The following is a 14,920-nucleotide window of genomic DNA, read 5'->3' as shown; positions in this document are numbered from 1 at the left end:
GAATATGGGTGCAAGAGACTTTTTGGAGCAGTTTTGCACAATGTATCGACTCGCCAAATTTCATCGTTCTACGTTGAAAAAACCTAATAGGAAAGGCCTTTTTGAAAATTTCAAGGGGGCGCCACTGAGCCATTTTGTTAAATTTTTTTGTAGATTATCAAAATTTACGTAAAGTTGCATGTATGTGCAAATTTTGGTGAGTTTTCGTGCATGTTCAGGCCTCCAAATGTAAACTCCAACTGTGAACCGATAAAAATTTCACATTTGATCCAAAATATCCGATTTCCTGTTGGATTTGGAATATGGGTGCAAGAGGCTTTTTTGAACAGTTAGGCATAAGGTATCTACTCCCCAAATTTCATTGCTCTACGTTGAAAACCTGAGAGGAGAGGCCTTTTTGAAAATTTTAAGGGTAAAGGGGGCGCCACTGAGCCATTTTTTGACATTTTTTCAAAACGACACAAGATTATCGAAATTTACGCAAAGCCGCACGTATGTGCAAATTTTGGTGACTTTTCGTGCATGTTCAGGCCTCCAAATTGGCCATTTTCATTTGCCCTGAAAAAAGAATAATAATAATAATAATAATAATAATAATAATAATAACTAGGCCTGCAAGCAGGACTGAACGGGCCCTCGCAATCTAGCGCAACTCGGACGTCACGCAACTCGGACTGTGTGCAGGTCAGGGTGGTGGCAGATCCTCCTCTCTAATCATCTCATTAGAACCTAACATGCTCAAAAGTCGCCTATTTACATTCCCACACCAAAGAGATAAAAACCCTTATTGGAGAGAGTACTACAAAAAAGGAGCCACTACTGAGCTGTGCAGTCAAGCCCTTATTCAAAACCAAAATTAATCTTCTAACTGGGCCAATTCGACCAAGTGTGCCAAATATTGTGGCTCTATAAACTGCCTGAGTCTCTGAAAAAAAATATTTCCTTTAAATGGCGAACAAAGGGTCGTCATGGCAACAGACAGAGACACGTGGACATGGGCTGTAAATAAGTATTTTAATAGGTCTTGAAACTACAATGATCAAACTGAAAAGAACTGGACATGTATTGGAAAAACGAGTGACTTTCTATTGCCGCTAGTTGGCGCTGTAGGGTTGATGCAAATGACCCCTACAAGGCCCTTCAGGGTAAGACTCTCAACAAGCACGGGAAGTTTGGCGCAGATATGTTGTATATCTGCCGTGTTATGACTGTTCCAAGTTTTTGGAGAGAAAAATTGTTGACAGTCATTTTCACTTTCCTGTTTGGACCCCTCCGCTTCAACGAAACTTCAATATTTTTCATCAGGCACCTGAAGACAGGTCTTAAGGCTTCCCTTATGCAGGTTTGAGGTTGATTGATTTTTTTTTTTCCCTTAGAGGAGGAGTGTCTCCCGTAAAAAAGGGCATTTCCTGTTCCCACTAGGAGGCGCCAGGCACAAATGGTAAATTTTCAATCCAGTCCTGCTCAGGCTGGTATACCTCACACACATGGCAGATTTAAAATAGATTGAACGTTGTATGAGGGAGTTATCAGTCATTTTCCGAATTCGATGTTTTGGCGAAAAAATGGCCGACTTTGGCACCCCGCCCAGGTCAGGCCCGTGAATGAAAACACACCATTTTGATAACTTAAGATTTCATATGCCTCATGAACAGTCTCGCCAATTTTGAGAATGATCAAACTAATTCCCTAGGTGCCAAGGTGTAAAATGTGCACACTGTAAATCGATAAAAAATTCACATTCAATCCAAAATACCCGATTTCCTGTTGGGTTTGGAATACGCATGCAAGAGACTTTTTGGAGCAGTTTTGTACAAGGTATTGACTCTCCGAATTTCATCCCTCTACGTTGAAAAAACCTAAATGGAGAGGCCTTTTTGAAAATTTCAAGGGGGCGCCAGTGAGCCATTTTGTTACATGTTTTCGTAACGTTGCAAGATTATTGAACGTTATGCAAAGCCGCATGTATGTCGAAATTTTTGTGAGTTTTCGTGCATGTTCAAGCCTCCAAATGTAAACTCCTACTGTGAACCGATAAAAATTTCACATTTGATCCAAATTACCCGATTTCCTGTTGGATTTGGAATATGGGTGCAAGAGACTTTTTGGAGCAGTTTTGCATAAGGTATCTACTCCCCAAATTTCCTTGCTCTATGTTGAAAAAACCCAATAGGAAAGGCCTTTTTTAAAACTTCTTTCTGTCGCCACTAGTTGGCACTGTAGAGTTGATGCAAATGACCCCTACAAGAACCTTCAGGGTATGACTCTCAACAAACACGGAAAGTTTGGCGCAGATATGTTGCATATCTGCCGAGTTATGACTGTTCAAAGTTTTTGGCGAGACAAATTGTTGACGGTCATTTTCACTTCCAGTTTGGACCTCTCCGCTTCAACGAAAACTCAATATTTTTCATCAGGCACCTGAACACATGTCTTGAGGCTCCCCTGAAACAGGTTTGAGGTCAATAGATTTTTTTCCCTTGGAGGAGGAGCCTGTCTCGTAAAGAAGGCCATTTCCTGTTTCCACTAGGGGCGCCAGGCCTAATGGGTAATATTTCAATGCAGTCGTGTTCAGGCTGGGATATCTCATAAACATGCTAGAAATGAAAAAGATTGAACGTTGGATCACGGAGTTTTTAATCATTTTCTGAATTTGGTATTTTGCCTAAAAATGGCCGACTTTGGGACCACGCCCAGGCCAGACCCTTGAATGAAAACACACCATTTTGAAAACTTAAGATCTCATAGGTCTCCTGAATAGTCTGACCAATTTTGAAGACGATCCAACTTTATCCTTCAGCGACAAGGTCTCAAATGTAAATCGATAAAATTTCGCATTTGACCCAAAATTTCCGGCTTCCTGTTGGGTTTGGAATATGGGTGCAAGAGACTTTTTGGAGCAGTTTTGTACAATGTATCGACTCACTAAATTTCATTGTTCTACGTTGAAAAAACCTAATAGGAAAGGCCTTTTTGAAAATTTCAAGGGGGCGCCACTGAGCCATTTTGTTAATTTTTTTTATAGATTATCAAAATCTACGCAAAGTTGAATGTATGTGCAAATTTTGGTGAGTTTTCATGCATGTTCAAGCCTCCAAACGTAAACTCCAACTGTGAACCGAAAAAATTTCACATTCAATCCAAAATACCCGATTTCCTGTTGGATTTGGAATATGGGTGCAAGAGGCTTTTTTGAACAGTTAGGCATAAGGTATCTACTCCCCAAATTTCATTGCTCTACGTTGAAAACCTGAGAGGAGAGGCCTTTTTGAAAATTTTAAGGGTCAAGGGGGCGCCACTGAGCCATTTTTTGACATTTTTTCAAAACGACGCAAGATTATCAAAATTTACGCGAATCTGCACGTATGTGCAAATTTTGGTGACTTTTCGTGCATGTTCAGGCCTCCAAATTGGCCATTTTCATTTGCCATGAAAAAAGAAGAATAATAATAATAATCCTTTGCATTACAATAGGGCCTTCGCACGTCTAGTGCTCGGGCCCTAATAATCCTTTGCAAAACAATAGGGCCTTCGCACGCTGAGTGCTCGGGCCCTAATAATTAGTTCCACAATGTTAAAGAAATAAGAAACTTAACCTTCTCTAAAGCTACTCTTAGAGATGTAATGGGATGTTTGAGGGGCACAGGTTCAGGATAACGAGGGCACATCTCTTCCGCTTCTATTTCTTTCATGTCAACTTCTGAGGAAAAAGAAGAAAAATACCATTTTTAGTTAGGAATTTTTTTCCAACAAACACTTGTCCCTCGACCACAATTCTTTTTTACCCCTCAGATTCCTATAATCCTGTAAAAGCTTTATGTAATCCTACTGCAGCTCTTGCAAATGAGTAATTATACAACAAACAAGCAAGCAAGCAAACAAACAAACAAAAAACCTTAGTTCAGTAATTCCATGGAAGAAATTACCTGTCTTCAACTTCGGTATCCTGTATTGCCAAATGAAGCAGACGGTCATAACCACAGAAAGCAGGAAGAAGACAACCATGCCCAACATGGTCCATTTAACCTTCATCTTATTAAAGTTTGATTTGGCGAATTACTGGATATTCGAGGGGTGAATGTAACGTTATTTACAAATGCAGATAATTACGTTAAGTAAGATTTTTTACTTTTATTATTAGAAAGAATCAAGCTTACCAGAGGATGGAAAGTAGGCTTAATTTGTAATCACCTTAAAGTTTTTGCTAGATATCTTTTATACCAAAAAAAAATGGTGTATAGGTTCCATGAAGGTGAGGATGGAAGGCTGTGTGGAAGTAAATGCTGCTTTTTTACACAGCCTCTACCTCCATGCACTTAATCTTGATCCCTTAATGGCTATTGCAACTCTACAGTGACATCATAATCTGCAAGGAAACTACCATACGGCTAAATCCGATGAGGTCTTTGGTGGACTAGTGAGCAAGAAGGTGCGCTATCTGGTCTTGTTGGAAGTCAAAAAGGGTAAATTGTCACTTATAACCCTTTATGGGAGGATCTTTGTTGACATTTTCGGTGCATGCGTAGTTGGTTGATTCTTTTGACTGGGAGATTATTATTATCATCATCAAAATTATTTTTTTATACAGTCCCTGACAAAAGTCTTGTCGCTTATCCATTTTGTAGAAACAATTGCTAATAAACTGACTTTTAATCATTCAGTGGTTTTAGAAATGACTCATATGAAAGCTAAGACCCCCCCAAATTATGTCGAATGTACAAAAATATATTCGTCTCACTGAAAAAAGATTTATCATTTAATGAAGACATAAAGGTTACATTTTGGCAAGACAAAAGTTTTGTCGCCTACAGAAAGTAGTGTGAAAATTAAACAAAAAATGTACTTCAGATACAAAAATATGTTACATAACATAAGCGAATTAAGTAGTGGTGCTATGTCATCCAAATTTAATATTTTGTATGACTTCCGTGGGCTTGAAGGACTGCATCCATGCGGTTCGGCAAGGATTCATACAATTTATTGAAGTCATCAGGAACATCAAAGAAAGCAGTCGTGCATGCCTCCCAGAGTTCATCAACATTCTTGGGTTTCGTCTTCCATGCTCATTGTCAATGATGTTAATGTCTGGTGACTGGGCTGGCCAGTCCTCGAGGATCTTCTTTGCCTAGAGCAGTGCTTCTCAATTATTTTCTGTTACGCCCCCCAAAGGAAGACGTAAATGTTTCGCGCCCCCCCCCAAACTCTGCCGCCACTGTAAATAGTATCATTTGTTTATACAATTACTATTATAAGTACGCCTCTGCCTCACATTGTGTCCTTTTTTCTATTAGAGAAAAACACAGATCAACTTATGAAGTACAACTTTATTAACATTGTTTTGTTTGTAACAGAAAAGACTTAACGCGCATCAATTTGCCTGAATTAAAAAAAAAAAAAAAATCACATCCAAACTGTAAAAATACACCCAAGGTACATTTTTGACCATTTGATACTGAAAAATAAAATCAGTAAATAATAACAAATTCAAATTGATTAGAAACATTAATTCATGAGGACAATATGCCAAAAAATTTGACCGAAAAAACAAAACTGAATAGAAGAAGAAAAAAAAAAAAGTGTCTTAGAACAGAAGGACAGTTTTTATTTTCGCTGCTCACAATATCACCTCCGGTTTGCAAAGGTGTGGAGTTATTTTGCACTGAGCATGCTAACAGTGCTCACTGGTTTACTGATATAACACTGACAAAGCGGGACGATTGTTGGCAATATTCGGCATGTTTTCGCTGAAAAACAACCAAGCGGCTTATCAACGAGATTGGGGTCTAATGTCTTTAAGTGGCGTCTTAAATGATTTGGCTTCTGGCTGTCCGCTATAATCATTTTTAGACACAGTAACAGTGTTCTTTCCAAAAGGCCAACGGCCCGAAAAAAGCGCATTCTCGGCGGCCGAGGGAGAACCGTAGGTGAGGGCGATCGTGGTGACGATCTCAAGCCGAAAATGGCACTTCTTGGGCGGACACATAAGAACCGGAGAAGACAGTGGGTCGCAGCGTGAGTCCGGACGGAAAACGCCTTTCGAAAACGGCGCACAGCTCTTCATATCTCTCTTCTGTGTGCTCTTGCTTACTTCAAAAATACTGCGCGCACTTTCAAAATGAGAGCGCCACTGCCACCCACTTAGTGGATGTGCAAGTACACTTTATTTTAGTACGGCAAAAAAAAAAAAAAAAAAAAAGCATGTTCCCCGAGGTCACATGCGCCGCCCCTGGCATCGCTCTGCGCCCCCCTGGGGGGTGTGCCCCACTATTTGAGAAGTACTGGCCTAGAGGAACTTTGAAGTAGAGATTGAAGTATGCGTTGGAACACCATCCTGCTGCAGAATTTGTCCCTTTTTATGGTTAGGACTGTAAGAGGCAGCTAAGATTTGTTGATATTTCAGACACTTTATGTTGCCTTCCACCCTGCAGATGTCTTGCACACCCCCATACTGGATGTAACCCAGACCATGATTTTGCCACCACCAAACATCACTGTTTTCTGAGTGAATCTCGGATCCATGCGGGCTCCAGTAGGTCTCCTGCAATATTTGTGGTGACTGTGGTGTAATTCAATGGAAGATTCATCTGAAAAGTCCACCTTTTGTCACTTTTCCAGCATCTATCCTTTTGACAGGCTGTGGGCCTTGGCAAATGCCACACGGTTTTGAATTGTCTGCACCCTGAGACCCTGAGAGATAAATAGTCTGAAATAGCATCAAATCTTCGCTGCCTTTTACATTCCTAACCATAAAAAGCCATCCATTCCTAACCTTAAAAACCCATCCTCTCCCAGTCAAAATGAATTGGACGTCCACAACCGTCAATGGCAATCAATCAATGAGTAAAATGAGTGGGGGCAAGGGTAAAGAGCTTTTTGACTACTCTCCCATCTGCTGGATCATTTACCCAATGCAATTCGACTGAATTGGTAAAAAGGAAAACAAACCCTTGATATACAATTTACGTCATCTATTCAAACCTGCGTCCCCACAAAAAATAACTGTTGAAGTAACAATTCAATTAACGGCAACTGAAAGAACAGTTGTCAATACATTTCGCTTGCAATAGAAGTATTACAAAAGAAAACGACAGATGGCGGCAATGCAACATTAAGAATATTAAGCTACGTAAAACCACAGAAGAAGAAGCCGAAAAAAGATTTGTTTTGATCATGTGACAGGAAGTTCAAGTCAGAAGTCCAATGGTTAAAAGATCGTGCGACACAAATCTGAAATGATCTGGTCTGGTGTTATTTCGTTGTAAATTAACTTTGTTTTCCAAGAAAACGAACCACGTCATAGTATTTTGTCTTTTATTTCCCTTCTCAGATGTGTGCTTTATTTCAAGGCGACACACAGTTATGTCAGGCTAGTTTTAGCTAGTTAGTTAGCCGAAGAGTGTGGACTACAACCTTGCCCTTTCAGAGACACCTTGGCTTTGGAGTTGCCTGCTATCTCTGTATGTTTAATTTGTCTGTTTTTGTTTTTAGACGTCCTGATTCAACTCGAGTTTAGTGTTATTTTAAACAGCTATCTGTCACTAGATCTGCCTCGTGTGCGAGTGACAAGACTGTCAGTCTCAGTGGCAATCCGCAGACAAAGACAAGCATCATAATCATGGAAACGACGAAAGAGTGATCAATGGAAAGCAACACTTTTCTCTGGCGGTGAGTCAGTGACATTGTTTTGATGCACTTTAGTGCAAGCTCTAATATGAATACTGTATACGGTATAAGATACATAATATCTGGAAAACTGACGGATAATGGTTGAGGTTGTTTAGCAGGAATTAAACCTAGAGCACTCATTGACGGCGCTAGACGTCCAATCCATTTGCAGCCCCCCCGTCAAAATGGACTGGACGTCAATCCCCTTCAATGGCACCGCAACGTCAGCAAACACAGCCATTCCTCCTAATTGTATTGAATTGGACGTCCATTTTTGTTAATGGCATGTTTAGGTAAAGAGCAATTATAAATATACATGAGGAAAAAAAGACATTTAATCCAATATTGAACCATTTTCAGTCAATCAACGTCTTTATTTTCGATGTACATTGTTGAAAACAGCCAACAATTGTATCTCAGATGTGACTAGAAAAAAAAAATCCCTTCCTTCACTCAAAAACTTCTAGATCTTATAAAAAAAAAAAACATTTCTTACCTCAAAATGTAATTACGCTTGATAACACAAAACACTTGAAAGCTATGTGTTTTACCCACGTGTTTCAATATAATTTCCATTTGTGTCAAGCTATTTTTAAGTTCTAGTTAAATTTTAAGTTAGGCTAAACCAGACATGTCCAAAGTGCGGCCCGGGGGCCAAATGCGGCCCCTGGTCAAATTTCATCTGGCCCCCAGCCTCTTTCATAAGATCAATAGCGTCTGGCCCGCACACTAGGCCTGAACGATATTGGAAAAAACTATTGTCGCGATTTTTTTTAGGTTTGCAATATATTGCGATATTATATTGCGATATTAAAAAAAAAAAGATATATCTTTTTTAAAGAAATTTTCACTAAATGACTTGAATAGCTGTTTGGAAATACTTTACATAACACACCGTGACCACAGTGTATTCATATAATACCGTTTAATTTGTTAATGATGAAGATTTCTGTATGAAGGTATCCAGGAAGTCATGTCTGCACAAAATAGATCATTTATTGAATACAATATTTTACACTTCAACAGCAGCAAATACATTAAATGATAAATAAAAGAGCAGGTGCATTAGTCCCCTTAGTTTTTGACAAAATATAACAAATAAAAACTTCTGTAAAATAACAACAAAGTTGTCAACATATTTGAACAAAAATATTAAATATGACAAATAAAAGAGTTGTTCACAAACTATAACAATAAATAAAAACCTCAGTAAAACAACAAAGTTGTCAACATATTTGAACAAAAATATTAAATATGACAAAAGAGTTCACAAACTATAACAATACATAAAAACCTCAGTTAAACAACAAAGTTGTCAACATATTTGAACTTAAATATTAAATCTGACTAATAAAAGTGCAAGTGCATTAGTCCCCTGAGTTGTTTACACAAAATATAACAATATAAAACTGCAAAACGGCAACAAAGTTGTAAAAATATTTCAACAAAAATATTAAGTATCAAAACTTTATGTGCAGCTGTACTATATATAGTTATTTGAAAAATACGGTTTACAATAAATTTAAATATAAAAGAAACAAACTCAATTGAACTTGTAAATAATTGAACTGAATAACTGCAAAGAACTGTGATGAATAACAGAACCATTTTAACTCCCAAATTTCCTGCCTTCCTGATAGCTGTCACATTAAAAGAAGAAAAGACATTCCTTCAGCTGTGTTATGTATTTGTCTGCATATCGTCCACCTTCCTTGCTCAGCAATTCTCAACTGGGTCTCATAGGTTTTTGGCCAAGACTATTAGTTTATCCACTATAGCAGGCTTGAGACAATAACGTTGGCACGTAACAATGTTCCCACCTGTGCTAAAAAGCCTCTGATGGGGAGCTCGTAGCAGGAATGCATAGATACCTGCGTTTTAAATGGTCCCACATGTTTGACAGATTACTTCTTGTTGAGGCAACCATGGCGAGGCACTGTCGACAGGGCTGTTTTTTGTCCCTTATAGTCTTGTTCTTGCCAAAATACTTCCAAAACTCCTTTTGGATACAGTCTTCCAACGTGTTGATTGCTTGCTTTCACTTTGAGAACGGGCCCTCCTCCCTCCGCTCTGCTGTTCGGCCCCTCCTCCGTCCACTCCGCTGTTGCAGGGGGAGGGGGAGGAGCCGATGACTTGCTGGAGAGAAAGAGAAGCTGTGCGCTTTTTTTTCCCTCTCCTTCCTCAAAACAAACGTTTGTGGATTAAAAAAAAATGAAATTAAAAAACTATCGCACGTCCTTGCGATGGGACTATTGCACATGCGCACATCCCGATGGCGATGTTTAAACGATATATCGTTCAGGCCTACCGCACACAGACTTAATACATTGGTCAGCAGTACTGCTACCAGCATATGAAGTAGCTTACACATTAAATGCTGCTCCTCATTTACCCACTAAAAGGCAGCAGCACTCTAAGCAACGTTACCCCGTGTGACGCTTGACTTCCAATTTTCTAAAATTGCAACAATCAACAACAACAAAAAGTTGACTGTGACGGCCGACCCTTCAAGGATAGGTGGAAATTGGACTATTTCATCACTAAAATGCACAACAACTGTGTCTGCCTCATTTGCAAAGAGACAGTCGCTGTTTTTAAAGAGTTCAATGTGAGGCGATATTACCAATTAAGACACGCTGACATGTACGACAAGATTACAGGGAAGATAAGCCGCGAGAAACTGAAGCTAGTTTAATTTCACAGCAGCAAAATCCCGAGAGTCGAAAGCCACAAAGGCTAGTTGCGAGATTCTTGAAATTATTAAATAAAAATAATAATAAAAAAGCAAATGTGACACACAGAATGGCTTGCATAAATTTGCTTAAATATATTGTTCTACGTAAAGGACGTCAACCAAGGTCAGCCCCCCACATTCTTACCACACCAAATCTGGCCACCTATGCAAAAAGTTTGGACACCCCTGAGCTAGGGTATTGGAGCACATTAGGGACCAGTGCTACTTGGTGTTTTATTCAGCAATGACTACTGAGCCAAAACTGACAGTTAGCTTTATTATGTTTTAATTTTATACCCTCATCACTCTACAGCGCTGTGTTTTTACAGATTATATAAAACCTGTGTGTAAGACACGTTAGCCACGCATCGACAGTGGTCATAATCAATAGAAACCTAGCCCTTCGAAGAGCTAACGTTACGGGACCGAGTGACAGTAACGTTGGATTTATTAGCGATGAGAAGTGTGCTGCTTAAAGATGGCGGCTGTTTACTAACACTGCCCAGACGCGGCTGAGTCTGTCGTTGCGCATCTAGTCCTAAATGTATGCGATAGCTATGAGACGCATCGGACACTACCCGCTACCAAACTAGCATCATGCGGGCGTAGTTTTTAGCAACGTTGGCGTAGCTTGTAGCCGTTGCAGTAAGTTTTTTATTTTTAGAAATTTTTTGAATGCTTCTTCCTCTACGCACGTGACGTCAGTGCGTTGTCCTGCATTAAAAGTAGTCCGGGCAAAACGTGATGCTTAGAGCTGGCAAAATTAAACGATTCCTCGAGGTGAATAAAATTACTCGGATCAGTTTTTAAACTCGAATTACTCGAGTTGCTCGAGTATTCGTTTCAGCTCTAATTTTTATAGCACATGAAAGTCATGTTAAAATCAGCCAGACTGTTAAAAACAAAACGGGAAATGGAAATACACACACAAATAAGAGGATGGAAATAAAATACACAAATGATAAATTAGGAAAAAGTCATGCAATTTGGGGTAGTGAATGTAGTATGTAATAATAGCAGAGGTGGGTAATAATGCGTTATATGTACTCCGTTACATTTACTTGAGTAACTTTTTTGAGTAAAATGCACTTCTAAGAGTAGATTTAGTAAGCCATACTTTTTACGTGAGTAGATTTGAGAGGAAAAAACGGTACTCTTACTCAGCTACTTTGGAGTCGTTACATTTTTCCTTTTTATTGTCATATTAAGGTTTTTTTTAGGGCTGTCAAACGATTAAAAATTTTAATCCAGTTAATTACAGCTTCAAAATTAATTAATCGTAATTAATCGCAATTCAAACCATCTATAAAATATGCCATATTTTTCTGTAAATTAATGTTGGAATGGAAAGATAAGACACAAGATGGATATATACATTCAACATACAGTACATGCAGTCCCCTCCATAATTATTGGCACCCCTGGTTAAGATGTGTTTTTTAGCTTCTAATAATTTTTTTAAAAATTCAAATAATATGGTACCTTAATGGAAAAAAAGAGAAAAATCCAACCTTCAATACACTTGCATTTATTCAGTGGGGAAAAAATTCCAGGCTTCAACCAAAGCACACGGTCCCAGTTGTGCTTTGGTCAGATAAGACCAAGATTGAGCTTTTTGGAATCAAACACTCTAATACCCCTTTCCCACTGAAACTAGTGGGTCAACGCACGTTTTTCCAAGCCGATGCATCCCGCTAGCAATTGGCATTTGGCACCTTTCCCATTGACGAAAAAAGCCGTGTCTTTTTTTTTTTTTCCACCCGTCTAACCCCCACCCCTCCTCAGCCGTGCGTAAGGTGCGTGATGTCACCACGCTAAGATGCGCTTCGACAAGTGCGACCGAATTCATTCAGTTCAAGGAAGTTAACAATGCAAAGCAACATTGAAGCCTCCTTTCCGTTTGTGTTCTTTGTTTTCATGCTTTTTACTGCCCGCAAAATGGTCGAAATGCAGCAAAGGATCAACACTGTGCTTGTGCTGAGGCAACGTAGGCGACGTAAATTTTGGTTTGAAATTGAAAGGAGTCGTGTACGTCACAGAAGGAGGAGAAGAGCCTTTGTTTCATCTGTTATGGCTATTGCTAACGCTGCTACACCGACTGTTCGCCGTATGTGGACCCGGGCTAGAGCACATGGTTTTTGTTTTTTGTTATGACGCATCACATACTAGCCTACGTCACCACGTAGATTGAGTGTTGACTGTTGACCTGGGGTTTTGCTTTCACACTGCATGGCGATCAGAGCCGAGGTGATTTTTACGCGGGTCGCTTGGCGGGTTGATTGACACGGGTCGAGGCGGGTCGCTGCACCTTTCCCACTGCCACCAAAAGCCGATTGTTAGCGGGTTGACACGGGTTTTATGGCCAGTGGGAAAAGGGTATAAGTGGGTCTGGCGTGCCACGAAAGATGCGCATGCTGAAAAGCACCTCATACCCACTGTGAAGTATGGGGGTGCGTCAGTGATGTGTAGGGCTGTTTCACTTCCAAAGTCCTGGTAACCTTGTTAGGGTGCATGGCATCATGAATGCTTTGAAATACCAGGACATTTTAAATCAAAATCTGTTGCTCTCTGCCCGAAAGCTGAAGATGGGTCGTCACTGGGTCTTTCAGCAAGACATTGACCCTAAACATATGGCCAAATCGACACAGAAATGGTTCACCAGACACAAAATCAAGCTCCTCCCATGGCCATCGCAGTCCCCAGACCTTGTTTTGTTGGCAAAAGGGGGTTGTACAAAGTATTAACACCAGGGGTGCTAATAATTGTGACACACATTATTTGATTTCAAATAATTATTTCTTTACGTGGGATTTTTTTCCCACTGAATAAATGCACTTGTATTGAAGGTTGGCTTTTTCTCTTCTTTTTTTTTCGTTAAGGTCCCATATTATTTGAATTTTTAAAAATTATTAGAAGCTAAAAAACACATCTTAACCAGGGGTGTCAATAATTATGGAGGGCACTGTACATTCAACATACGGTACATAAGTACTGTATTTGTTTATTATAACAATAAATCAACAAGATGGCATTAACATTATTAACATTCTGTTAAAGCGATCCATGGATAGAAAGACTTGTAGTTCTTAAAAGATAAATGTTAGTACAAGTTATAGAAATTTTATATTAAAACCCCTTTTAATGTTTTCGTTTTGATAAAATTTGTAAAATTTTCAATAAAAAAATAAGCTAGTAGTCTGCCATTGTTGATGTCAATAATTACACAATGCTCATGAGTGCTGAAGCCCATAAAATCAGTCGCACCGAAGCGCCAGCAGAGGGCGACAAAACTCCAAAAAACACAAGTAACAAGTGGACTCTGCACTGTGCTGTCATTTTAATCTGTGGGTGGGGCATGTGCGTTAATTGCGTCAAATGTTTTAACGTGATTAATTTTTTAAAAAAATTACCGCCCGTTAACGCGACAATTTTGACAGCCTGAGTTTGTTTATTTTGCGAGCGATGCCAAGAGTAGCTCTACCAATTTCACCAATGAGACGTCACAACAATAATCACATGAATCCATTATAACAATCAGACAAAAGCTTGCCGTTCTATGATCACACCAGCCTGTTCAATCACGTGGCGTCCTTAAAGCACAGTAAAAAAGGAAGTATTTGACATAAAGTGCTGCCCTAAACATGACTCAAAAGCGTCGATTTTATCCTCTCTCCCATCTTTATTTGGCACCGATTTATCACGGAAAATGATCCTTTTAATCCATGCTTCCGCTTTCATCCTACCCCAGACATGCTCAATGATTTTTATATCTGGTGACTGGGCTGGCCAGTCTTGGATGATCTTGATCTTCTTTGCCTTGAGAAAAGAAGTTCATCCATCCATCCATCCTCCAAAGTGCTCCATCACATACTTCAATCATTGAAGTATGCGATGGAGCACCATCCTGCTGCAGAATTTGTCCCTTTTTATGCTAAGGAAAACAACTTAAGGACCTGGCATCAAAACACATATAGGCCTGTCGCGATAACAAATTTTAGTGTGCGATAATTATTCTCATAAATTATCGCGATATGCGATATTATTGCGCCCCCCCCCAATTTTTTTAAACCAATTTACAATAACATAGTGAGAATACAATATATATTAATAGATCAAGTACACCCATTTAAACGCGATAAATATTTACTCTTAAATTAAAAAATACTTTTTAAGAAATCACAACTAAAAATAATAGACCATGCCTCTTAAGTAAAAAACAACAATATTGATACCGCACAGAAACACAGAATAAATAAAATGTGTTTAAAAAAAAAAAAATGCACTAAATAACTTAAGCATTTAGGCAAATGAAAACTTTTCCCGTCATAGCTGTTATAATCCGCGGATGCGGAGAACAAGATTGAACCCAAAAACAGACAACAGAGGGGAAGCGTTCGGGGATTTATTAATCACAAATAAAACAAAACACGCGAACGCAGTAAAAAGGGAATAACAAAAGGGGTCCGTGACAAATAGGTCGACGGGGATCAAAAACGCGAAAATCGAGCGGAGGGCAGAGAG

The 14,920-nt window shown here is 39.2% G+C and overlaps 2 protein-coding genes across 8 annotated transcripts in view; one reads left to right on the top strand and one right to left on the bottom strand.

The window, feature by feature from the left end:
* lactbl1a (lactamase, beta-like 1a) overlaps window positions 1-4,293 on the bottom strand; it is a 51,739-nt gene extending 47,446 nt beyond the window's left edge. Inside the window, exons 1-3 of one of the 4 annotated variants that reach the window (XM_057858089.1) lie at window positions 4,158-4,293; window positions 3,927-4,059; window positions 3,597-3,700 (exon numbers count right to left, since the gene is read on the bottom strand). In XM_057858089.1, coding sequence (XP_057714072.1) covers window positions 3,597-3,700; window positions 3,927-4,032 — 210 coding nt within the window. In that variant the 5' untranslated portion in view covers window positions 4,033-4,059; window positions 4,158-4,293. Of the gene's footprint in view, window positions 1-3,596; window positions 3,701-3,926 lie in introns of all 4 variants that reach the window. The other 3 variants (XM_057858099.1, XM_057858080.1, XM_057858108.1) reach the window with 3 other exon arrangements.
* Window positions 4,294-7,169: 2,876 nt separating this feature from the next.
* Window positions 7,170-14,920, top strand: part of vps13d (vacuolar protein sorting 13 homolog D) — an 88,732-nt gene continuing 80,981 nt past the window's right edge. For all 4 annotated transcript variants that reach the window (XM_057822794.1, XM_057822803.1, XM_057822813.1 and 1 more), the window contains exons 1-2: window positions 7,170-7,457; window positions 7,543-7,665. The gene's annotated coding sequence lies outside the window, so the exon portion shown is untranslated. The remainder of the gene's footprint in view (window positions 7,458-7,542; window positions 7,666-14,920) is intronic.

Source organism: Corythoichthys intestinalis, chromosome 2 (genome assembly GCF_030265065.1).
Source record: "Corythoichthys intestinalis isolate RoL2023-P3 chromosome 2, ASM3026506v1, whole genome shotgun sequence".
NCBI lineage: Eukaryota > Metazoa > Chordata > Actinopteri > Syngnathiformes > Syngnathidae > Corythoichthys > Corythoichthys intestinalis.
Note: the sequence above shows the minus strand (reverse complement) of the source record. Positions and strands in the feature narration are given on the sequence as shown.